Consider the following 23,494-nt stretch of genomic DNA (forward strand, 5'->3'; position numbering starts at 1 on the left):
TACATTAAATTAATTCCCCATAATAAGTCCTCCCATCACCACAGAATGCATTCTTAATACCACATTAGTGGGTGATGTCTAAATCACAGACATTTTAAATACATAAAACAGAATCCAGACCTATTTCGAAAATTTAGTTTTTTTTATTGTCATTTACATGGGGTGATAGTATCCATCCATACATGCATTAATTTGGCCAGAAAAACAATTTCTAAACTCCCTGTAGAAACTTGGAGAGTTGGATACTATAGCCAAATATAGACCTTTAAGATTTTGATTCAGAACATTTTTTCAAAAATTAGTCTGGACTTTGTTGATTAGCATGACCCTGAAAGTAGACCATCTAATATGTTTTGTTAGATGACTATTTGAAAGGTCACACATCCTGGTCACAGTGTCACATGATACCAGGATGTGCAACCTTTATAATAGGTCATGCAAATAATACTGTATGGAAATTAGTATAATCAATTTCACATAAAAAACATTCCATAGCAAATAATTAATAATAATAAATTTATCAATATTGGAAAAATAAATGTTTGTAAATCAAAAGCAGAAAAAAATGTTGCATATGATTTTTGGCAAAGGTGAAAAAAGATAAAAAATTAGTTGTGTCTCCCTTTTCACTGTCTTCCCAATCTTACTAGATACCAAGTTGGTGTAAAGTTTGTTTTATTTTTCTGTAGATGTAAACACAATCACTCATACATCTGGGATAAAGCTGGATTTATCATTATCAATATTGACCTTCAAGGATGCCCATTACAGTTTGACAGAAACATTGCAAATTTTAGTACACAGAGGGATTATTTTTTGTTTTTAGCAATAATAAAAAACAGGGATATAATTTTTGAGAAAACTGTTGTTTATATTACGCAGTTTATACACAGAAAAAAAATAAAACATGACCCTTTGATATAAACATGTCACATTTCTGAAAATCAGGATAATGGTGGGACACATAGAGAATGATATTTTCTACAAATAAAAATATTGGGTCACCAACCTTTGTAAAGTGGTATTAAAGTTTAATTGATTGCATCACACTAATACATGTGCCATAGAAGATTTTTTCATGTGAAAACGCTTTCATGTACAATTTGAAGAGTTGGTGACGTCGCAATTGTAGTATCCATATACTCAAATAACCATCCCCCAAAATAAAAAAATGTTGAGATATAAAATTTCTCAAAATTGCAATTATGGTCACTTTGAATAGCAGGGATTAATTATGTGCACTATCATGTGTTGTAAAAATGAAACTGTATGGAACCATCCTGAAGTACAATCCGTACAATGAATAACTCAAACTTATGTGAAGACCCAGACTAAGATACCAGATGTTTTCAGGATTGAAACAATACACCAACTTTTACTGTAAGCCAGATACCATCTATTATCAGGCTTGGCATGATACCAGCTGTTACCTGGAACGTCCGGCTCCAAAAGTTGCCAAGCGTCCACCACGTCTAACAACATGTGCGGGAATGGGGGGAACCCTTACAGGTCTACGCTCATGTAGATTTCGTTCCCGCCGTTCCACTTGTGGCTGAGGTTGAGGTTGTTGTTGTTGTTCACTCCGACATTCTTCAGGTTGCGTCAATCGTGTACAAAATACTGGCAGACAGTGACAAGGGAGACATGAAAGTCAGTGGCTACTGGTACCAATACCAGGTGTGCCACTGAGAATCACGTTACTCCCACCACCATCACCGCTCCCTCCTCCTATGCTGCCTCTACCTCCAGATGTAACCGTAGCTGGTACTGGTGCAGTAGCCGGAGGTATCTGAGCTGATGAAGATGTGTGTCTTACTCCGGCTCTTTCCTTCTCCGGTTTGTTTCCAAGAATCTTGTCAATTTCCTGCATTATTTGAGGTGTTAATTTTGGCACAAACTGAAAATAAATGAAAAAGATCGCTTTTTGAGAGCATTAGACAAATTTACTGTAACCATGGTAACAGATTCTGCTAATTTACCAAAGGTAGACACTGTATATCTTCAGAGAAATAAACTGAAAATTGTAAAAATTTGTAGAGAATTACCCATGACAAAAAATCTTAACAACAAATTGAGCAGTTCACAGTTTTCAACTTTCATAACTTTCACACAAAATGGAGCTTGCATATTTTGCAAGGTATGGAATACCATAATCACAGAATGTCTAGATCTGACCAATCACAGAATGTCTTGTTGGTAACACTCATTCATTAACAGATGTAAATTTGAGAATACATTGGATAAGGTTCGCAGGTGCTTGTGTTCGACCGGGGCTGGTTGATGCCAGGATAGCACATTAAAATTGCCATTTGATAGAGAGATGGCCGCACAGTCCTGTCATGTAGTCCCAAACATGAATATGACTTCTGTGGCAAAAATGCACTATATGTCAGCTCATGCAAATTTGCACACAAAAATTCAGGAAAGACACAAAATCAATTAAAACAAGACATGAAATGTCACAGTCCCCGTTATTTGATTATAAAGTAGTACAAGGAATATCTGCAAACAGGTGAATAAATATGTACTCTATGTGGGTACAAACTCATCATAAAGTGATTTCCCATAATCTACAAAATGTAGTTTTGTACTTTGACCCATGTTCAGAGTACACAAGTACAACAAAACTATTTGTCATACATGTATACTTGCTTAAGAAACTGCATTCATTAACCTGAGTGAACCTTGATGTACATGACTTCTTTGTTAATTCAGGTCTTAGTATATTAGTCTTAGTATATGGGTTTGTTTCAAAATCACCACTGGGCATCAGAATCATTTTCATGTTGTCAATACAGGTTTAATGTGTAATATTAAACCATGTTTATGACGCAAATCTAATGCTCTCTCGCAAGATATTTACATAGATCTCACATTTTCTCGCACATGGCACAGTCTCTGTGAGTTATCAAATTTAACATATATAGTTTTGTTTATAGTAATATATATCAGGAATAGGATTATGGTGATTGTTTAACATTAAAATGATTGACATTTGTATCTGATGGTCAAACAAGTACTTGTCCATATTGGGAGATATTGCTTTGGAACAGCATTAATTAAAACAAAATCAGTCATTTTGAATACATGTATATATCTATAACATGCTGTATAACAAATATATAAAATTTGAACATAATCAGTCAAAGCATTTAAGAGATATGGGTCTAGAAGCCCATTCATTAAAACAAAATGGCCGCAAGTCAGCCATTTTGAATCCGATCTGAAAAATAATGACGTGCATCAGGAACCCGTAATGTATAATGTATGTACCAAGTTTGAACGAAATCCATCCATAAATGCCAGAAATGCTTGATATTTGATGATTTTTTAGCACAAAAATGGCCGTCATTCAGCCTTCTTGAATCAGATCGTGAAACAAATTGACGTGCATATGTATAATATCATGTATGATGTATTTGTGAAGTTTGATTATGATTCGTCCAGGCATTTCTAAGATACACAAGGGACAAAACATAAGTCCTTGTTTTCGGGGACTAAAACATGTGGAAACAGAAATGGGACATTGGAGAAAAACATGAGAACAAAACAAACTAAAGCAAAACAATAGTAAGTTCATTTACAGACTTATAACTTTAATATTTTTCATTGTCAGCAAGATTGTATTGCAAGTCACCTGGACATTATATTCTCATGTCTTTACCCATTGAGTGTCAGCAAATTCAATTATTAGCTTTCAGAAAATAAATACTTTGATGGAAAAGAGTTTTGACTCACCCGAATGGCTTGTAGATTTTCATATAGTTGATCTGTATTAGATGCACCAAGTATAACAGAAGATACTGCTTCATTCTTTAAACACCAGGCTGTATCAAATGAATCAGTAACAAGTCATTGTTAATGACATAGTCCCCGTTGGAAATGTTATTCATGCCATAAACAAAGTAATATGGACCAAATGCATAGTTAGTAATTGAGAGTGAATAATTGGTTGGTCTAGTATCAATAAAAATTAGATGTATTAAATTACTCTTCCAAAATCGAAATATATGCTCAGAAATGAAATGAAACAGGATATGCTATTCATGCATTTCACTTGTCTAGGCTTATATGAAGAGATGTAGTAGTATGGTCAAAAAGCAAGATTGCAGGCAGTCAACCATCTTTGATCCGATTGTGAAACTAATTGTCATTGTCATTTTATCCTAACATGAATAAATTTGAAGAGAAAAAAAAACATACCAATTATACATTTTGAAAAAACAAGATGGCTGCCAGTTGGATTCAAAAAAAAAAAAATCATTATGGACATGCATCTCAAACAAAACAGCTGCCAGTCAGACATATTGGATTGAATCAATAAACCACTGCATGTGCACATGTCCCAGATACTAGGTACATGCAAAGAATGAACAGATTTTTTCCACAAGGTTCAGAAATAAGATCCTGGACAGACTCACAGAGAACGAATTATAAGTCCCCATTTTGAACTTTGTTTGAACAAATGACACCAGTGAGTACAGGTTATAATTTTCACTTCCCCAACAGGAAGCTTAAGTATTCCAGGTCATGTGACCGTGATGCATTATGGGAGCCATTATAAGCAAAGACCACCTTTTTGGAGTTCTAAATGTACACATTTCTCCAACTGTACTGAAACTGAGAAGATGAAAAACAAAAGTACTGACCAGTCATACCACATGGGGGTGATATTCACTCACCTATAGCAAGTTGTGGCAGAGTGCATCCAATTCTATCAGCTATAATTGTCACTTCTCGTAATTTAGCTTGTTGTCTACGACCTTCTTCACTGAGGACTTTGTCTTTCAACCAACCATAACCCTGTATAATGCAATATCGAATTCAATATCAGTATCAGTTCAAGTTTCATTTTTTTAAATGTGGTAAGTACAAATGCTGATGGTACATATAGTGTGTTTTGTCATAGAAACCATATTCCATATTTAGAAGACAGGACTATGTGATCATCATTACTATACTGACATCACTAAGGCACCAGAACTGTTTTGATTTGATTGTTTGAAAGCACTTGACAATTGCTATCATTTTTATTGAAAAAATAAATTCTAAAGTTAATTTGTCCACCCTAGATGGATTAGGATGAGAACTTTCATGTAAGTACCAGGATGAGTGAATTTTAGAGGTCTCCTAAGTACCAGGATGAGTGAACTTTGAGGTCATCTAAGTACCAGGATGAGTGAACTTTAAAGGTCATCTAAGTACCAGGATGAGTGAACTTTGAGGTCATCTAAGTACCAGGATGAGTGAATTTTAGAGGTCATCTAAGTACCAGGATGAGTGAACTTTAAAGGTCATCTAAATACCAGGATGAGTGAACTTTGAGGTCATCTAAGTACCAGGATGAGTGAATTTTAGAGGTCATCTAAGTACCAGGATGAGTGTACTTTGAGGTCATCTAAGTACCAGGATGAGTGAACTTTAAAGGTCATCTAAGTACCAGGATGAGTGAACTTTGAGGTCATCTAAGTACCAGGATGAGTGAACTTTAAAGGTCATCTAAGTACCAGGATGAGTGAACTTTGAGGTCATCTAAGTACCAGGATGAGTGAACTTTAAAGGTCATCTAAGTACCAGGATGAGTGAACTTTGAGGTCATCTAAGTATCAGGATGAGTGAACTTTAAAGGTCATCTAAGTACCAGGATGAGTGAACTTTGAGGTCATCTAAGTACCAGGATGAGTGAATTTTAGAGGTCATCTAAGTACCAGGATGAGTGAACTTTGAGGTCATCTAAGTATCAGGATGAGGTGGAGGTATTCAAATAAAGCTGAAAATGTAGGAGGGATATAAATATCAGGATGCTTACCTTGAGAGCTGCTCTGGAGTAAAATGGAACATTATCATCATATTTACCAGTCAGAATACCACAAGCTAAAGGAGACCAAGTAATTGTACCTAACCCTGAAAAAATAAAACATGATTGTTGGTATATTAAATGTTAATAATACAGATTTGCAGAAATCATGAGGTAAGAATTTTGAGATTAATATTGTAAATTTTCACTTGTCACAAATGAATTAGCAAAATTTTAATTCATTCAATAATTTTCACAAAAATCGGGAAAATTATGTCAATGAGGACATTATGTCTATTTGATTGACAATTAATAGGACATTATAGGAAAAAATGTTGAATGAAAAATCTTGGTGACAAAAAATGATTACAATCAAATGGTTTAAATGCCATCTTTATTTAAAAGCATGGAAAGATGATTTCCATATGAACCAGGTGTACCTTTAACCTAAGCTATTATACTTAAACCATAGCAAACCTTGCTAGTAGAAGCCTTGCCCCAACATTGAGATGATTTCCATATGAACCAGGTGTACCTTTAACCTAAGCTATTATACTTAAACCATAGCAAACCTTGCTAGTAGTAGCCTTGCCCCAACATTGAGATGATTTCCATATGAACCAGGTGTACCTTTAACCTAAGCTATTATACTTAAACCATAGCAAACCTTGCTAGTAGTAGCCTTGCCCCAACATTGAGATGATTTCCATATGAACCAGGTGTACATTTAACCTAAGCTATTATACTTAAACCATAGCAAACCTTGCTAGTAGTAGCCTTGCCCCAACATTGAGATGATTTCCATATGAACCAGGTGTACCTTTAACCTAAGCTATTATACTTAAACCATAGCAAACCTTGCTAGTAGTAGCCTTGCCCCAACATTGAGATGATTTCCATATGAACTAGGTGTACCTTTAACCTAAGCTATTATACTTAAACCATAGCAAACCTTGCTAGTAGTAGCTTTGCCCCAACATTGAGATGATTTCCATATGAACCAGGTGTACCTTTAACCTAAGCTATTATACTTAAACCATAGCAAACCTTGCTAGTAGTAGCCTTGCCCCAACATTGAGATGATTTTCATATGAACCAGGTGTACCTTTAACCTAAGCTATTATACTTAAACCATAGCAAACCTTGCTAGTTGTAGCCTTGCCCCAACATTGAGATGATTTCCATATGAACCAGGTGTACCTTTAACCTAAGCTATTATACTTAAACCATAGCAAACCTTGCTAGTAGTAGCCTTGCCCCAACATTGAGATGATTTCCATATGAACCAGGTGTACCTTTAACCTAAGCTATTATACTTAAACCATAGCAAACCTTGCTAGTAGAAGCCTTGCCCCAACATTGAGATGATTTCCATATGAACCAGGTGTACCTTTAACCTAAGCTATTATACTTAAACCATAGCAAACCTTGCTAGTAGTAGCCTTGCCCCAACATTGAGAGCTGAATTTTCATGGTATGATGGACAATTTGTTATGTGGCAAAAAACAGACACAGGTATGCAAGAAAACATGTTTCTAAAACTATGAACACAAGACAGGGAAACTGAATGAAAACATTAAAATTAAGTTTTATGCTTTCTTAGAAACTGATATGGCAGCCATTTTTCAGTTTCTGAATCACTTATTATTATTTACCTATTTTATGGAAAAGTTCAGGTAGCTGTGTTTCTACTTTTTCTCGATTGAACAGATGATACTCTGACTGTTCTAATACTGGTGGGATGAGGTTGAATTGCCTAGCAACAGAATAAGCTTCCATGATCTCCATCGTACTCCATCTTGACGTTCCCCAATACATTGCCATACCTTGGTTTATACAGTATGTGAAAGCTCGCACAATTTCTGAAAAGAAAACCATTCTTATTTAACGGAAAACACTAGATATTTTTGAAAAGCAAGTCATGAAGTAAATCTTATCAGAACAGATTTGCCACACTAATCAGATGCAGATTAATTTATTATTATTTTATTTTCACAACACATTTATTTTATGCTGTTATTCAGACGATTCAACACACAGACACACATTATACCATAGCACACCAAACATAGTATCCCAGCAAAAACTGATCAAACATCCATGAAAATGTTGATTATAACCATTGGTTCTTATCATATTCCAAAATTTTATTCAGTTACATCATGTGATTATTTCACATGTAGTTATATGATGGTACTTATGTTTGTCACTAACTATTATATTATTGGTACATATTATTTATAAATGTATTTTCTGGAAAATATCCACAAAATGTTCATTTATGATGTAAAATATATTTCTCACAGAGTGAAAAACAACAAAACTTCCATCCAAATCAATAATTATGTATAACTTTAAAACAAAAAAAATATGAAATTGTAATAAATTATAAACAAGCAGCCTATCGGCTGAGATAGCTCCGCTGTTAGCAATGCACATTTCAATTAAAGAACAGAAGGTATCATTAGAAAATGAACAATATGCATAGTATCAAAGCAACAGGACTTGCTGTTTTCAACAAGAATTCCAAAATATCACTTTTCACCAAAAATAAACATCAAAATTAAATAATTGAAGAAATCACCACGAAATTAACAAATATGAAAGAGGTCCACATGTAGTACCTATATATGGAATATAAAAGCAATCAGGTTTTCAACAAGAAGTCAAAAATATCACTTTTTACCAAAAATTAAAAAAATATTCACCAAAATTAGAGAATTAAAGATATCATCATGAAATGAACAAATCTGAGCGAGGTCTACCCAGGTACATATACACCAAGTATCAAAGCATTCAGGCTTGTAGTTTTCAAGAAGAAGTCGAAAAAGTAAAACACTGACACAGCTGACAGACGACGGATGACGACAGAGGACAATCACTCATATGATAAGCTCTGCTTGACAAAGCCAACAGCGGAGCTAAAAAGTGATGTGATCAAAGCCCTAACAAGATAATAGCATTAATCTAATCTGCACACATGTGATTGGTTTATAATCCAGGTTCTACAAGCTGTTCTATACAGCATTTCAAATATTAACCAATCACACAATCATAATATTTTACCTTCCATTGGTGTGTTTGGGTCCGGTCTATTTGCTAATACCATATCCACATAATCCAACTGTAGTCTTTGTAATGACGCCATCAACCCTTCTATGATATGTTTTCGAGATAAACCTCGTTCTGTTTCAGCTCTGCACGGCAAAAAATAGAAGTACTATTACCAGTAATCTTAGAGAATTTGCAAAAGAATTTCTCACAAGTTGATTCACTCTATCCTAGTGACAATTTCTCAAACTTGCAAAATTCATTTGAGCTATAATTTTTTTTTTTTTGTCAATATTTTGGGAAACATTTTGCATGTTTTTATTAATTTTTCTAAAATTTTTGGAACAAATTTCTCCATTGGTCAAATTTTTGAAAAAATCTGAAAAAAAATTTGTTTTATTCTGTAAAAAGTAACAAAATTCAAATATAGCATACAACCGATTTGACCAATACAGAGTTAGTCAAATAAATCAAGACGTCATCTTCCTTCTTAAATCAATATTCTGACATTTTTGATAATCTGAAGTATATTTTTCACTCGTTCATTTGGTTGCTATGGTTACTTACTTTCCTCCCCAGTATATTTTGGTTGTCACGACAATACTTGATCTTCTCCAGTTCTTCTTTTTCAAAATTTTTCCAAGTACAATTTCGGCTCTAAATCATAACATGAATGAAAAGAAAACACTGTAGCACATGCTTACCATATAAGGAGATTTATATTCCATATAAGGTATGTGTACATCCCATATAAGGATATTTATTCACCATATAAGGGCAAGTGGTCTGTGATTGGTGCATAGAGACTTACTTCCCCCCTGCATAGACTTCTGCTGTGTCAAATAAATTGATACCAGTTTCAAATGCCAAGGTTACCAATTCTTCTGCCATCTGCAACAAAAATAAAAACAAATTATTGATACATGGAAATCCTTACAAAAACAAGTTACATGTATTGTCGATGACATAGTCCCTTTCGTCACTGTTATGTATGATATGATTGGTTGAGACTTGGTCACATGACATTGAATACAAAATGAATGACATATTATATTGTTGCCAATTACATGGTATATCACATGGATGACGTCATTGCAACTACCGTACCGTGCAACGATACTGAGCATAACAAATTGTTGTTCGCTACACTGGTCCCGGTAGCTGTTGCTTTCAGGGGTGCTTTCAAGATTTTTAAGGAAGTCTAGCCATCCATAATAGACAGCGTATGTGCCAGAACGTGTCTGTTCGATTTTTTGTCCAATATTATGGTCATGACCATCAACCCTTGGGCGAGCAACAAATCTTGATATTGCCCCCACAAACATGTGTTATCATTTAAACATTGTTATTTTGTTATGCAAAAACTAGTGAATACATATTGTATTAACATTGTGTAATTTAGAGTAGATCCCTTACACAGATTTTATGAATGTGAAATGAAAACTATTATTTGTTTCAATTTATTACAATCTAATGGGTTCATTCAATCTCACCTCATCTGTAATCTGGCCACCAAAGGTCACCCAAGTACCTGTCAAAAATAGAAAAATTGACAAATATTAATGTCATATTAACACTGTTATTAGGCTGACATGTGTCAGATTAACACTGTTATTAGGCTGACATGTGTCAGATTAACACTGTTATTAGGCTGACATGTGTCAGATTGACACTGTTATTAGGCTGACATGTGTCAGATTGACACTGTTATTAGGCTGACATATGTCAGATTAACACTGTTATTAGGCTGACATATGTCAGATTAACACTGTTATTAGGCTGACATGTCAGATTAACACTGTTATTAGGCTGACATATGTCAGATTAACACTGTTATTAGGCTGACATATGTCAGATTAACACTGTTATTAGGCTGACATGTGTCAGATTAACACTGTTATTAGGCTGACATGTGTCAGATTAACACTGTTATTAGGCTGACATGTGTCAGATTAACACTGTTATTAGGCTGACATATGTCAGATTAACACTGTTATTAGGCTGACATATGTCATATTAACACTGTTATTAGGCTGACATATGTCATATTAACACTGTTATTAGGCTGACATATGTCATATTAACACTGTTATTAGGCTGACATGTGTCAGATTAACACTGTTATTAGGCTGACATGTGTCAGATTAACACTGTTATTAGGCTGACATGTGTCAGATTAACACTGTTATTAGGCTGACATGTGTCAGATTAACACTGTTATTAGGCTGACATATGTCATATTAACACTGTTATTAGACTGACATATGTCATATTAACACTGTTATTAGACTGACATATGTCATATTAACACTGTTATTAGGCTGACATGTGTCAGATTAACACTGTTATTAGGCTGACATATGTCAGATTAACACTGTTATTAGGCTGACATGTGTCATATTAACTAACAGTTAACACAAATTGTAGGTATCGCACTACAATTAGACAGACACAAATAAAAAAAACTGTGGTTTGTCTTGTTTTAAAAATCAAACAGTAAACACTATCATCATCAGAGATGAAAGTTTCCAAAAAATGAAGACAAATAAGTGATTTTCCGCTCACTGGGAGTTCTCACGTAATGTGTAAAAGGCGTTGCTTGAACGTCTGCTGCAAAAAATCTAATGATTATAGTTCAATGTTAAAATTTCTATTTTTCAGAGAGAAATATAGCACATATATATTTATATATCTACAAAAATAACCATCACCTAATTGTGTACAGCATAGAAATATCCAATAACTATTTTGTCTAGTTGTGTATGTATTCTTTATTTTGTCTAGTTGTGTATGTATTCTTTATTTTGTCTAGTTGTGTATGTATTCTTTTCATAGGAAAGATAAGTGAAAACTTACTATGTTACCCTTGATAAATAAAGTTTATGATTCAAAAGTACTTTTGTGTTTGTTGAAGCCATGTTGATGTTTTGATGTCACTAAGACACTTTGATTTCTTTGTCATGTTTTTACCTTCAATATTAGACACAACACTGAATCATTTAGTGCACCAAAATTGTTTGCAATCATAATGCTTGTAAAAGTTCACAACATTTTTATTCAGAATTAATTTCTGGCCAAGCCAAAACATTCATTTGTCTGTCCTAAATTGGGCAGGGGAATAAATAAACTTTAAATCTTTGGTTTTGATCATGAAATTGATAAGAATCGCTAGTCCTGAACTTGAATTTGGTATATTTTTTAACACTTAACACAATTAAAACTTTGAAATCACAAGCCCTTTTCATTGAGATCTAATAGTGAGTAGTATGAGCCAATTAATAATATGATCATATAGCATGACTGTTGCCATGACAACAGATGATACAGAGTGTGGGAGATGCTGCAGATTAAAAGAACACAATGTTGATTATACTCAAAACTATAAAATAATCTGATTTTAAAAAAAAAGTCTGAAAAATTATGCAAAGGGTTAAAGCGTAAACCTATTGGTAGTAAAGATCAGCATACAAAACATGAATGTGGGCGGGACCATAAATTTACCATGACCGCTTAATTGATGAGTATCTAATTGAGCCAGCAAAGCACAGTGTGATTTAATGTTATGATGATGCAACATGTTATAGATAAGCAGTATGTATTTGTACAGTGATATCAGACAGACTAGGTTATTATGCTATTACCGGTATAAGGGTATTTTTTATTTATTATTTATTGCTTCCCTTTTGTAACAGGGGCTCACTATGTAAACTAGGAGCTGCACCAAATAAAAAATACATTTCACTCAAAGACTTATGGATAAAAAAAAACAACTTTTGATAGACAAAAAGAAATTAAGTTACATGAACTAAGATAAAAAAATATAACAACAACAAAAGACATCTAAAAGTAGTAGTATTACAGGGATATTACAAAGTATGCATTATAACAGCAGTACAGCCCAAAATATCAGCCAGCATATAGTGAAAGCTGCTGCTATCACATACTGTCTGGGTATGCTTGTAATAATGTTATTACTGTATACATCTTCAACCACTCATGTATACAAGTGCAGAACTGAGCCAGATGGTGAAAATAAAATTGTTTTTCTGTTCATTACAAGATCCTGCAGTATGTATCAAGTCAAATATAAAAACAGTACAAACAAAGGTCATACCACTGTTTTTTTTTGTTGAAACATCATGTGAAATTCAACAAACTAAAAAGTATTTTTACATGCTGAATAATGTGCTATACATGTTTAATAATGAAACAAGGATATATCTACATCATATTATCCTCTGAAAAATAATTTTTTTGATAAAGAAATATATTAAGTTTAAAGTCAAATCATTTATTTCGAGCCTTTCATTAAAAATATATAAACATTTTTTTTTAAATGTCCGCCATCTTTAAAATACTACATTCCATATTTGGAATTTCCTAATAAGGTAGGATGTGGAAACCCTGTGCAATACCTAATGACAGATGTATGTTATCAATTCACTTGGCATCAGTTCTAAATACAACTTGATGGTTAATAGCAGTTATTCTGAAACTCAAAATAGCTGTAAACAGCCTTGATTGTGATGTCCATTTATACATATCGGTAAATGTCCTAAGAGGTTTGTCAGAAAGTTAAATGTACCAGAAAACTATTGAAGGGCTTTTTTCAAATAAAATTCTGATCTTTAAATGCCATATTTTAAAAGAGCAAAAAAAACAAAAATATTATGCTTCATGTCGTCATGTGCATGAGTTTGGAACCTACACCTACTCATTGTTGGTGATAATTTTACATACACGTCACGTAGTAAAATGCAGAGATGTTTGCTTTCTGTTTCTGAGGTTGATTTGTCAAATAATTTTAAAACTACATCACCATAAATTCTCCCTGGAAGTCAAGAAGCAACAAGTTGTTGACTGACGAGACAAATTTATCAACCCAAACATGACAAGGTCCTTTGAGATGTTGAAACAATTGTTAATTTACTCTGGCAGGGAATACGTAGATATAAATGCCTCCCTGACTATTCAACAAGCCTGCACCTTGGTTTGTTTGTCATCTCAGAGAGTGTAATTTTCATATCCCCTTAGCTACAATTAACAAATAAATAACCAAGTCACTGGTAATGTAGTGGTTAATAATTTTAACACCAAATACTGTGAAATACTTTATTTTAGTTGGAATTAATTTTTGCTGAAAAGACTTTTTGGGTGATTTGTATGTATTTTATTTTCACTGATTTTTGACAAGTTAAATGTAAAATATAGAAAGAAAAAAAAGAATATTAGCTTGATTTTATTTTCACTGGATCATTCCTTCAGCGAAAAAAATTAATTCCAAGCAAAAATAAAGTTTTTACAGTAGGCATAATTTCTTATTGGCAACAGATCAATCTCTCATTTTGCAAAAAAAAAAAACATGCGACTTTTATTTTGTGAAACACCACAAAAATTGGCAGTTTAAAGGTCAAAGAGTTAAAGATTAGAATGGTCACTTTCTAACACACAGAACAAGGATTTCCTGAACCTATACTAAATTATTGTGAGGATACTGGAACTGGTTTGGAAATTTTCAACCTTAATTGCATTCATCCAAAATGATCAATTACCGAATTAGTGTCTAATGCAATAGGAAATTCACAAATTATTTCCATGGCAACACTTTGCTATTTGATGGACCATATCACTCATTAAAATGTGAATAATTTGTAGTGCTTATAAAATATTCTCATTTTTTCACTAGTTTGTTGTCCCACGTAAATTTTAAACACTTCAGAAAGAGACTGTTAAATTTTTTTGGGACTAAAATTAGGCGAGAAAATTTTAAGTGTAAAAATGTCAGTGAGTAAAAACAACAAAAATATTCATCAAAATTAGAAAATTGAAGAATGAGAATTGAAGAATATCTGAGCAGTGAGAAAATGAAAAAAAAACTGAGAAAAGATGTCTAACTTCTGAGGATATAAGAAGACATTATGTGTCTGCAATTCTCATTTGCACTTCAAAAAAAGGATGTTTTATTCATTGCATGACAATCTTCTCCATTTCTCATTAGATATGCACAATAGAGATTGGCGACAAGATAGAAATAAATGAATGTCATCTGTAATAGCAATGTATTGGAGCATTCAGAGGCAAATCTAATTTCATGTGAGGTATCCCATAATATTTACAAATAAGTAAGTATAAAAGCACCGGTCATGTATGTTTTATTCAGATACTTTTTGATTATGATTAATTTTTTTTTTCCATATTTTTTTGGTTGCATAAAAGCAAGACTCCCAGACAAACCTGTCATCGCCAAAATACTATAAACAGTTTAATGTTTGTTGCTATAAATGTTTTTATGAATTGAGTGCTTGTGAGGACTTATTTTTAGACCAAATTAATATAATATAATTTTTGCAAACTTTGAGGTAACAATAAAGTAAAAAGTGCTACAACCAACAATTGTCTTACATATATATAATTTATTATATATTTTATAAAATAATGTTTTTATTTTTACAACAAAAGTATCTTTAAGGGAGATGGAAACTTAATATTTTATCAGTCTGGCTTAATATGTTGCTGTAACTGCTGTGAGACGATGAGGCATGGCTGCAATGAAAGACTTACCAATTTCTTTTGAAGAATTGGACCACTAACTTGTGTATTATAATCACGAAGTAAATAGAAATGCAGGACTTCAATTTCGAAATTTACAATTTAATTTCGTGAACAAGAACTGCATGCTGAAGAGCACTATGAGTCTACTAAAAGGCAATCAAAATAACAAGTACAATACGGTGTCTTTTAAAGAGGAAGACTCGACATGTCGTGAATAAATCTGTAATTACGAATTAATGACTCGATTTGAATGCTGCGTTAATTTAATGTTTTACATATAAAAACAACCTTTGTTAACTGTAGAATTTCTAAGATCCGTTTCATAAAAAACAGAAAAGTTTGAAATTCAATTTCCCAGGGAATTATTACATTTTCTTGGCTAAATTAACATTTCAAGATTTTTCAGACTGACTCATTTTATGCAATATATTTGGAAAATATACTGCTCCAGTTGGCATCTATGCACATAATTTAATAGTGTTATTAAGGCATTCATCATGTGAGAAATAGGAAAGTGGTAAAAGAAAGATTATTGAAAAAAAACAAACATTTGCATGTGAATATGTATGGTGTCCCAGAATGCAGAAATGGTGCAATCCCAGGGATTGACAATCTCCCCTTTAATGGACATGCCTGGCAGTGATAAAGTGAATATGACACAGTAGTGATATCCCACTATGCCATGGTGCAATCCCAGGGATTGACAATCTGTACACAACACAGTAGTGGTATCCCACAATGCCATGGTGCAATCCCAGGGATTGACAATCTGTACACAACATAGTAGTGGCATCCCACTATGCCATGGTGCAATCCCAGGGATTGACAATCTCCCCTTTAATGGACATGCCTGGCAGTGATAAAGTGAATACGACACAGTAGTGATATCCCACCATGCAATGGTGCAATCCCAGGGATTGACAATCTTCCCTTTATTGGACATGCCTGGCAGTGTTAAAGTGAATACGACACAGTAGTGGTATCCCACAATGCCATGGTGCAATCCCAGGGATTGACAATCTGTACACAACACAGTAGTGGTATCCCACAATGCAATGGTGCAATCCCAGGGATTGACAATCTGTACACAACACAGTAGTGGTATCCCACAATGCAATGGTGCAATCCCAGGGATTGACAATCTGTACACAACACAGTAGTGGTATCCCACCATGCAATGGTGCAATCCCAGGGATTGACAATCTGTACACAACACAGTAGTGGTATCCCACAATGCCATGGTGCAATCCCAGGGATTGACAATCTGTACACAACACAGTAGTGGTATCCCACAATGCAATGGTGCAATCCCAGGGATTGACAATCTGTACACAACACAGTAGTGGTATCCCACAATGCAATGGTGCAATCCCAGGGATTGACAATCTGTACACAACACAGTAGTGGTATCCCACAATGCAATGGTGCAATCCCAGGGATTGACAATCTGTACAAAACACAGTAGTGGTATCCCACCATGCAATGGTGCAATCCCAGGGATTGACAATCTGTACACAACACAGTAGTGGTATCCCACAATGCAATGGTGCAATCCCAGGGATTGACAATCTGTACACAACACAGTAGTGGTATCCCACAATGCAATGGTGCAATCCCAGGGATTGACAATCTGTACACAACACAGTAGTGGTATCCCACCATGCAATGGTGCAATCCCAGGGATTGACAATCTGTACACAACACAGTAGTGGTATCCCACAATGCAATGGTGCAATCCCAGGGATTGACAATCTGTACACAACACTTGATATATAGAAGATAGTATTTGGTAATCGTAGTCCTAAATAACTATTAAAAATAGCTAGACGTTTCGAGCAATGGCTCTTTAGCTATTTTTAATAGTTATTTAGGACTACGATTACCAAATATTATCTTCCATATATCATATTTATCAGTCCGAGCAGCGTTTATTTATTTATAAACTACTGTACACAACACAGTAGTGGCATCCCACTATGCCATGGTGCAATCCCAGGGATTGACAATCTCCCCTTTAATGGACAGCAGTAAAAAGGTAAACACATACAAGGCTCTCCAACAAAAAATAAATTTCTATTTAAATAAAAAAAAACAAAAAAACATCTGATATTTGATATGCTGCAATTGTTTTAATTTCAACTGATTAAAATACTAGATTTGACTGAAATTTCCCTAATGTACATCTCATTCATTATTCAGTCGCCATGGTTATGGTTCAGTGAAACCAACCAAATACAGGAAATGTAACATATTACAAAAGCTGTATGAGCAGAATGACAAGTTATGCCTTTACTATTTAAATTCCTTGGCAAGAACAGGCACGTTTTTAACATTATATCAAAGTTTACAATGTTTAACTATTTTTCAATTTCAATGTCTACTTTTTGCCTTTGAGGAAAATAATTGAGAAATTCCCATCTGCAATGAATTTGTATCCCAAGGAAGTACCCAGGATGTGTGACTTTTTTAAGGTCATGTGTAAGTACCAGGATGTGTGACCTTTTTAAGGTCATGCATCAGGCCTATTCCTGCTCAGTGATTTTTGAAGCAGGAATATGAATATTGTGCATGTACCTACCTCAGCTGAAGTGCAGCATCTCCTGGGGACAATTACCGCTGGAAATTTTATAAGCAATTGCACCCTCTAGTGGCCAGTATGAGAATAATCTAATTATTCATTCTAAGCATGTCAGCTGTTCAGTCAGATACTTGATACACTCACTACAGGGACTCCTCTCTTACTCTGTCAAATAGCGTCTATTTCACTGAGAAAATTCAATCGGTCCAATGTCCTTGAAAGTATATACCGTACAAATTACTATAGTTATAAAACCACACACGTAAATCCAGTCTGTCAAGAAGTGTTTTGTTACATTTCAAAAATGATTGACTGATATGCCTACATTAGAATTTGAGAAGAAACTAGAATTTCAATTTAATCATGATTTTACAATGTTTGTAATTTAGCTTTAGATGACAATATCACCATGTAAGTGACATGCAACGAGTTGACCAACACATTTTATCTTATTCTACTATCTTCGTCATTATTTGTCAATTCCCAGCGAATGGTTTGACCCTCCAAGATCACACTGTTCCTTCCTGTCAATTTCCAGTGAATGGAATGACCCTCCAAGATCACACTGTCCTTACCTGTCAATTTCCAGTGAATGGAATGACCCTCCAAGATCACACTGTCCCTACCTGTCAAGTTCCAGTGAATGGAATGACCCTCCAAGATTACACTGTCCCTACCTGTCAATTTCCAGTGAATGGAATGACCCTCCAAGATCACACTGTCCCTACCTGTCAATTTCCAGTGAACATAATGACCCTCCAATATCACATTGTCCCTACCTGTCAATTTCCAGTGAATGGAATGACCCTCCAAGATCACACTGTCCCTACCTGTCAATTTCCAGTGAACATAATGACCCTCCAATATCACATTGTCCCTACCTGTCAATTTCCAGTGAATGGAATGACCCTCCAAGATCACACTGTCCCTACCTGTCAATTTCCAGTTAACGGTTTGACCCTCCAAGATCGCACTGTCCCTACCTGTCAATTTCCAGTGAACGGATTGACCCTCCAAGATCACACTGTTCCTACCTGTAAATTTCCAGTGAATGGAATGACCCTGCAAGATCACATTGTCCCTACCTGTCAATTTCCAGTGAATGGAATGACCCTCAAAGATCACACTGCCTCTACCTGTCAATTGCTAGTGAATGGAATGACCCTCCAAGATCACACTGCCTCTACCTGTCAATTGCCAGTGAATGGAATGACCCTGCAAGATCACATTGTCCTTACCTGTCAATTCCCAGCGAATGGTTTGACCCTCCAAGATCACACTATCCCCACCTGTCAATTTCCAGTGAATGGAATGACCCTCAAAGATCACACTGCCTCTACCTGTCAATTTCCAGTGAATGGAATGACCCTCCAAAATCACAATGTCCTTACCTGTCAATTCCCAGCGAATGGTTTGACCCTCCAAGATCACACTATCCCCACCTGTCAATTTCCAGTGAATGGAATGACCCTCCAAGATCACAATGTCCCTACCTGTCAATTTCCAGTGAATGGAATGACCCTCAAAAATAACACTGCCTCTACCTGTCAATTGCTAGTGAATGGAATGACCTTTCAGCATCACATTTAGCAATCTTACACAAACATGCATAATCCTCTCATACTTTTATTAAAACTTGCAGCCAATAGAAAATTATATTTAACCCGAATTTGGCTGGTAATGTGATGGCGCTTACACTAATGGCAAGTCTGTTGGGATTTCACGGTCACATGACTTGCGTTCACCCCTCGTTTACACAATTTATATTTAGTTTTCAAGAATTTTTCATCGGTATCGCAACAGACTGCAAGCAAGTTTATGATGAAGTGGAAACAGCAGATGAATTCTACCACATCACTTTTCAACAATTTCCAATATCATATTTGCTTCAAAAGAAGTGCAAATAAACCACAAATCATATTTGCACTATACTGTATCATTAAAATAATACTTTTTCTGATAATAGAAATATGTCTGTCATTAATAAAGGTGCATGTTCTACTAACAACTCTAAAAAAATACTGAATTATCACACATTCAACAGACATAATGGCCTCAGATTTCTAACAACAAGTCCTCTTTCCATAGATTTTAGGATTTACTGTAAAATGATAAATTTTCGCTGGGTTTAAATTTCGCTGATTTACCATTTAAGACATATTCAGTGGGTTTTAAATCCACGGTTTTATCTTTTAGATAATGTGTTTTATGCTAAATTTTACATATTCACTGGGTTTTAGCGCATTTTCCAGTCAGCGAAATGGGCAAAATTAAAACCCAGTGAATAATTAACCCCTTTATGGTATTTTCAAATTGGTGAATTGGTCTAAATACCAATATATTTAGATTTATATTATTCAGTAACATCGACTACTTTTCATGATAATGTCCAAAATCTTGATAATTTATTTTGCTCCTAATTTATTCTACCTATAATGTGGATAGTATATTTTGATAGTGACCTGCTATAACACTGTCCTTTCCAGAGACAGTACGTTTTATTTTTCTCAATAAATAAAAAAACATAAATACATGTCTAAAATCACATGAAAGAAAAAGGTTTGATGCAACCTTTCATGAGACAACTGCCCACAATTCATTGTTAAAGTGATACATTATGATTATAAGAATTTATTCCCTGTCGGTTTAATACGAGTCTAGCATGGTATTAACATTCAGAAATTCAGTGAAGTCATTTTGTAGGGATTTGTCACAGCTGATTGGATAATCAGCAAAACAGTCATTAATAACCATCATCTGTGAAGACCGAGCATCTGTATCTTAATTCTACTGACTACATGATGTGGAAAAATATAACTTGACAGTTACTATCAACACAACAAACCCATACCCTTTATTTATATAAATATTTATAAATTTCATAATTTAAACTCAAATGAGTATAGTCAGGTACAGCTAGATGATTTGAATTAGTATTTGAATTTAGGCAGTTACAGCTAGATGATTTGAATTAGTATTTGAATTTAGGCGGTTATAGCTAGACGATTTGAATTAGTATTTGAATTTAGGCAGTTACAGCTAGATGATTTGAATTAGTATTTGAATTTAGACAGTTGTAGCTAGATGATTTGAATTAGTATTTGAATTTAGACAGTTATAGCTAGATGAATTTAGGCAGTTACAGCTAGATGATTTGAATTAGTATTTGAATTTAGGCAGTTATAGCTTGATGGTTTGAATGAGTTAAAGATCACATGGACATCTGGAACATGGAAATTTCAATTCATAAAACAAAGTTGGAATTTTAGAAATTTTATCTCTATTAAATTTGATTTTAATTCAGGTACATGAATGTCTGGGGGACACAGGGTTTATTCAATACACAAAGGTCACTTGTAAGTCTGAAATATGGTAATTTAAATTTGAAAGTGATTCACTTGAAATACAGTAATTCCACTCTTGAACGCATTAATAAATGAAAATGACTTCAAATTGTTACTATTAACCAATGTCACATTGTATCGATTAAGACGGACTTTACTTGTCAATCATATTCAAAGGAAGTAATTACGGTCCCTTCCTATTCCCTGTCACAACTGAATACAAATCACATTCCCTATATCTGTACTTACCATTCAACCTACACATTTATATCACAATTATAGTGATGCTTAACAATGATATATTAATTAAAAATTATTAATACATGTCTAGAAATAATTAGGTACAAGTTTTGATAAAAAAAAAAAAAATCATACTATGGCAACACTTTTCAAACTAACAACAGTGAGTGGAAACATATTTGATTTGATGAGAATCACATTATTATATCATTTTAATTTCACACTTTTCGCAAGTCTGGGATAATCACAAAATAGTAGCAGTAAATATTTCATTTTGAATCATAATCATTAAGATTGAGATTTTCATGCATTAATTGCCATAGAAACAAAAGTTGCATGACTTATATTTTTATCCACCATTGAATAACTTTTTGGTTAATTTTGGCTAAATCAAATTGATGAGTATCATCAAATATTTAAGACATGACCTTGACTTTTGTAAATGTCAGAGTGAGTGACAGACGGAACTCAGACGTTTTTCACCATACTATTGTGAACAAAATGCATCCTATTACTTTGGTGAAGAAACATGGAATAGAAAAGTGTCTTTAACTCATACTGACATTTAAATTTAACCTTTAAATTTCCCCTGTTAATACAAGAAGATATGATAAGACCAATTTATGAGAAAATTATATATAAATCCCGGCAGTAACTCTCTCTATGATTACTTCTTTATCTGAATAAAACAGCCATATAATTAGTGCTGTAAGTTATCATTAAACGAGACAGTGTCTCCAGGGTATTGTGCTGAATACTGAAAAACACAGTAACCCTAAGACTGAATGTCTTTATTAAAGCAGATTGGATTCCATTGTAAATGGAGATTTAATAAGCATTTCTGTCTGTAAAATTCAAACAATGTTCACTTGGTGAATTCTTTATTACTCAGCCTAGGTTTATGTAGGATTTAGATTTAAAGAAAGCATAAAATCATAGATCCATCTAATTTCTGTTAGAAGCATGTCTTTAATAGAAATGGACATAAAACCAATAGACAGTGTTTATGTGTGCTGATGGTATTCACAGCAGAAATACATACAGAAAATATTTTTTTAATTAAGATTTTAAGAATAAACAAGAAGCCTGTAGGTTAAATATAGCTGTACATTTTGAGATGCACAATGTGAAAAGCTAACTGATCCAAATAATTTAAGTTGATATTATTAAATTATTATTATTTATAAAAGACTTTATAAATATTATACAAACAAAAATGTATGTTTAATGTATGTAATACGTTGAAAATTATTTATGACGTTTTTCTCACACTATATCTCATCGAGACGTCATTAGTTTGTTGTTTTGCCATCTTGTTAACACTAATTTGTTCGCACTACTCTTCACGAATTTATCACAATATTTAAATAATTGATTTAGCATTAAAAAAAAAACAAATCCAAAAAAACAAGTCCAAATCCAACTTGATTAAAAAACAAATTGACTTGAAAGGTAATCTATGTAATCTTGTCTTAATTTGTAGCAATGTCAAACAAAATTGATCCAGGCATGTCCAAAAAATCAGAATGAACATGTACACATATTTAATTGAGAAGAACCCAAATGCTACCGGGGGGGGGGGGGGGGGGGGGGGTAGTTCCCACTTTGGGACCAATATTTTAGAAATAGATTGCACCGTCAATGAAATTAAGATGAAATGATAGAAGCACACACACAAAATGTCTGCTCAAGTTTCACTGAGTAGTTTCTGTACATACAGTAATTGAGTGTGGAAATAGATTGCATCGAGTTACGATCTACATTGCACTTATTTTTAATGGACTTTGTGTATCTTGCTAGAAGATAACAGATCTCGTCTTAGATTACATGCCTAGACTCCAATTGAAATTCACATGGTGATGTACGTAGATTAGTATCGAACATAGATTTATTGACAAGAAACACATAGAACAGACAGACCACAATCTAGCA

The 23,494-nt window shown here is 33.9% G+C and overlaps 1 protein-coding gene across 1 annotated transcript in view; it reads right to left on the reverse strand.

Moving 5' to 3' along the window:
* Nucleotides 1-1,651: 1,651 nt before the first annotated feature.
* Nucleotides 1,652-23,494, reverse strand: part of LOC100370338 (voltage-gated potassium channel subunit beta-2-like) — an 88,325-nt gene continuing 66,482 nt past the window's right edge. Inside the window, exons 5-13 of the mRNA XM_085490790.1 lie at nt 10,342-10,379; nt 9,660-9,739; nt 9,416-9,505; nt 8,864-8,994; nt 7,453-7,659; nt 5,810-5,904; nt 4,683-4,803; nt 3,739-3,827; nt 1,652-1,897 (exon numbers count right to left, since the gene is read on the reverse strand). Of these exons, the coding sequence (XP_085346916.1) occupies nt 1,652-1,897; nt 3,739-3,827; nt 4,683-4,803; nt 5,810-5,904; nt 7,453-7,659; nt 8,864-8,994; nt 9,416-9,505; nt 9,660-9,739; nt 10,342-10,379 (1,097 nt within the window). The remainder of the gene's footprint in view (nt 1,898-3,738; nt 3,828-4,682; nt 4,804-5,809; nt 5,905-7,452; nt 7,660-8,863; nt 8,995-9,415; nt 9,506-9,659; nt 9,740-10,341; nt 10,380-23,494) is intronic.

The sequence above is a fragment of the Saccoglossus kowalevskii genome, chromosome 15 (genome assembly GCF_978046115.1).
Source record: "Saccoglossus kowalevskii chromosome 15, keSacKowa6.1, whole genome shotgun sequence".
Classification (NCBI taxonomy): domain Eukaryota; kingdom Metazoa; phylum Hemichordata; class Enteropneusta; family Harrimaniidae; genus Saccoglossus; species Saccoglossus kowalevskii.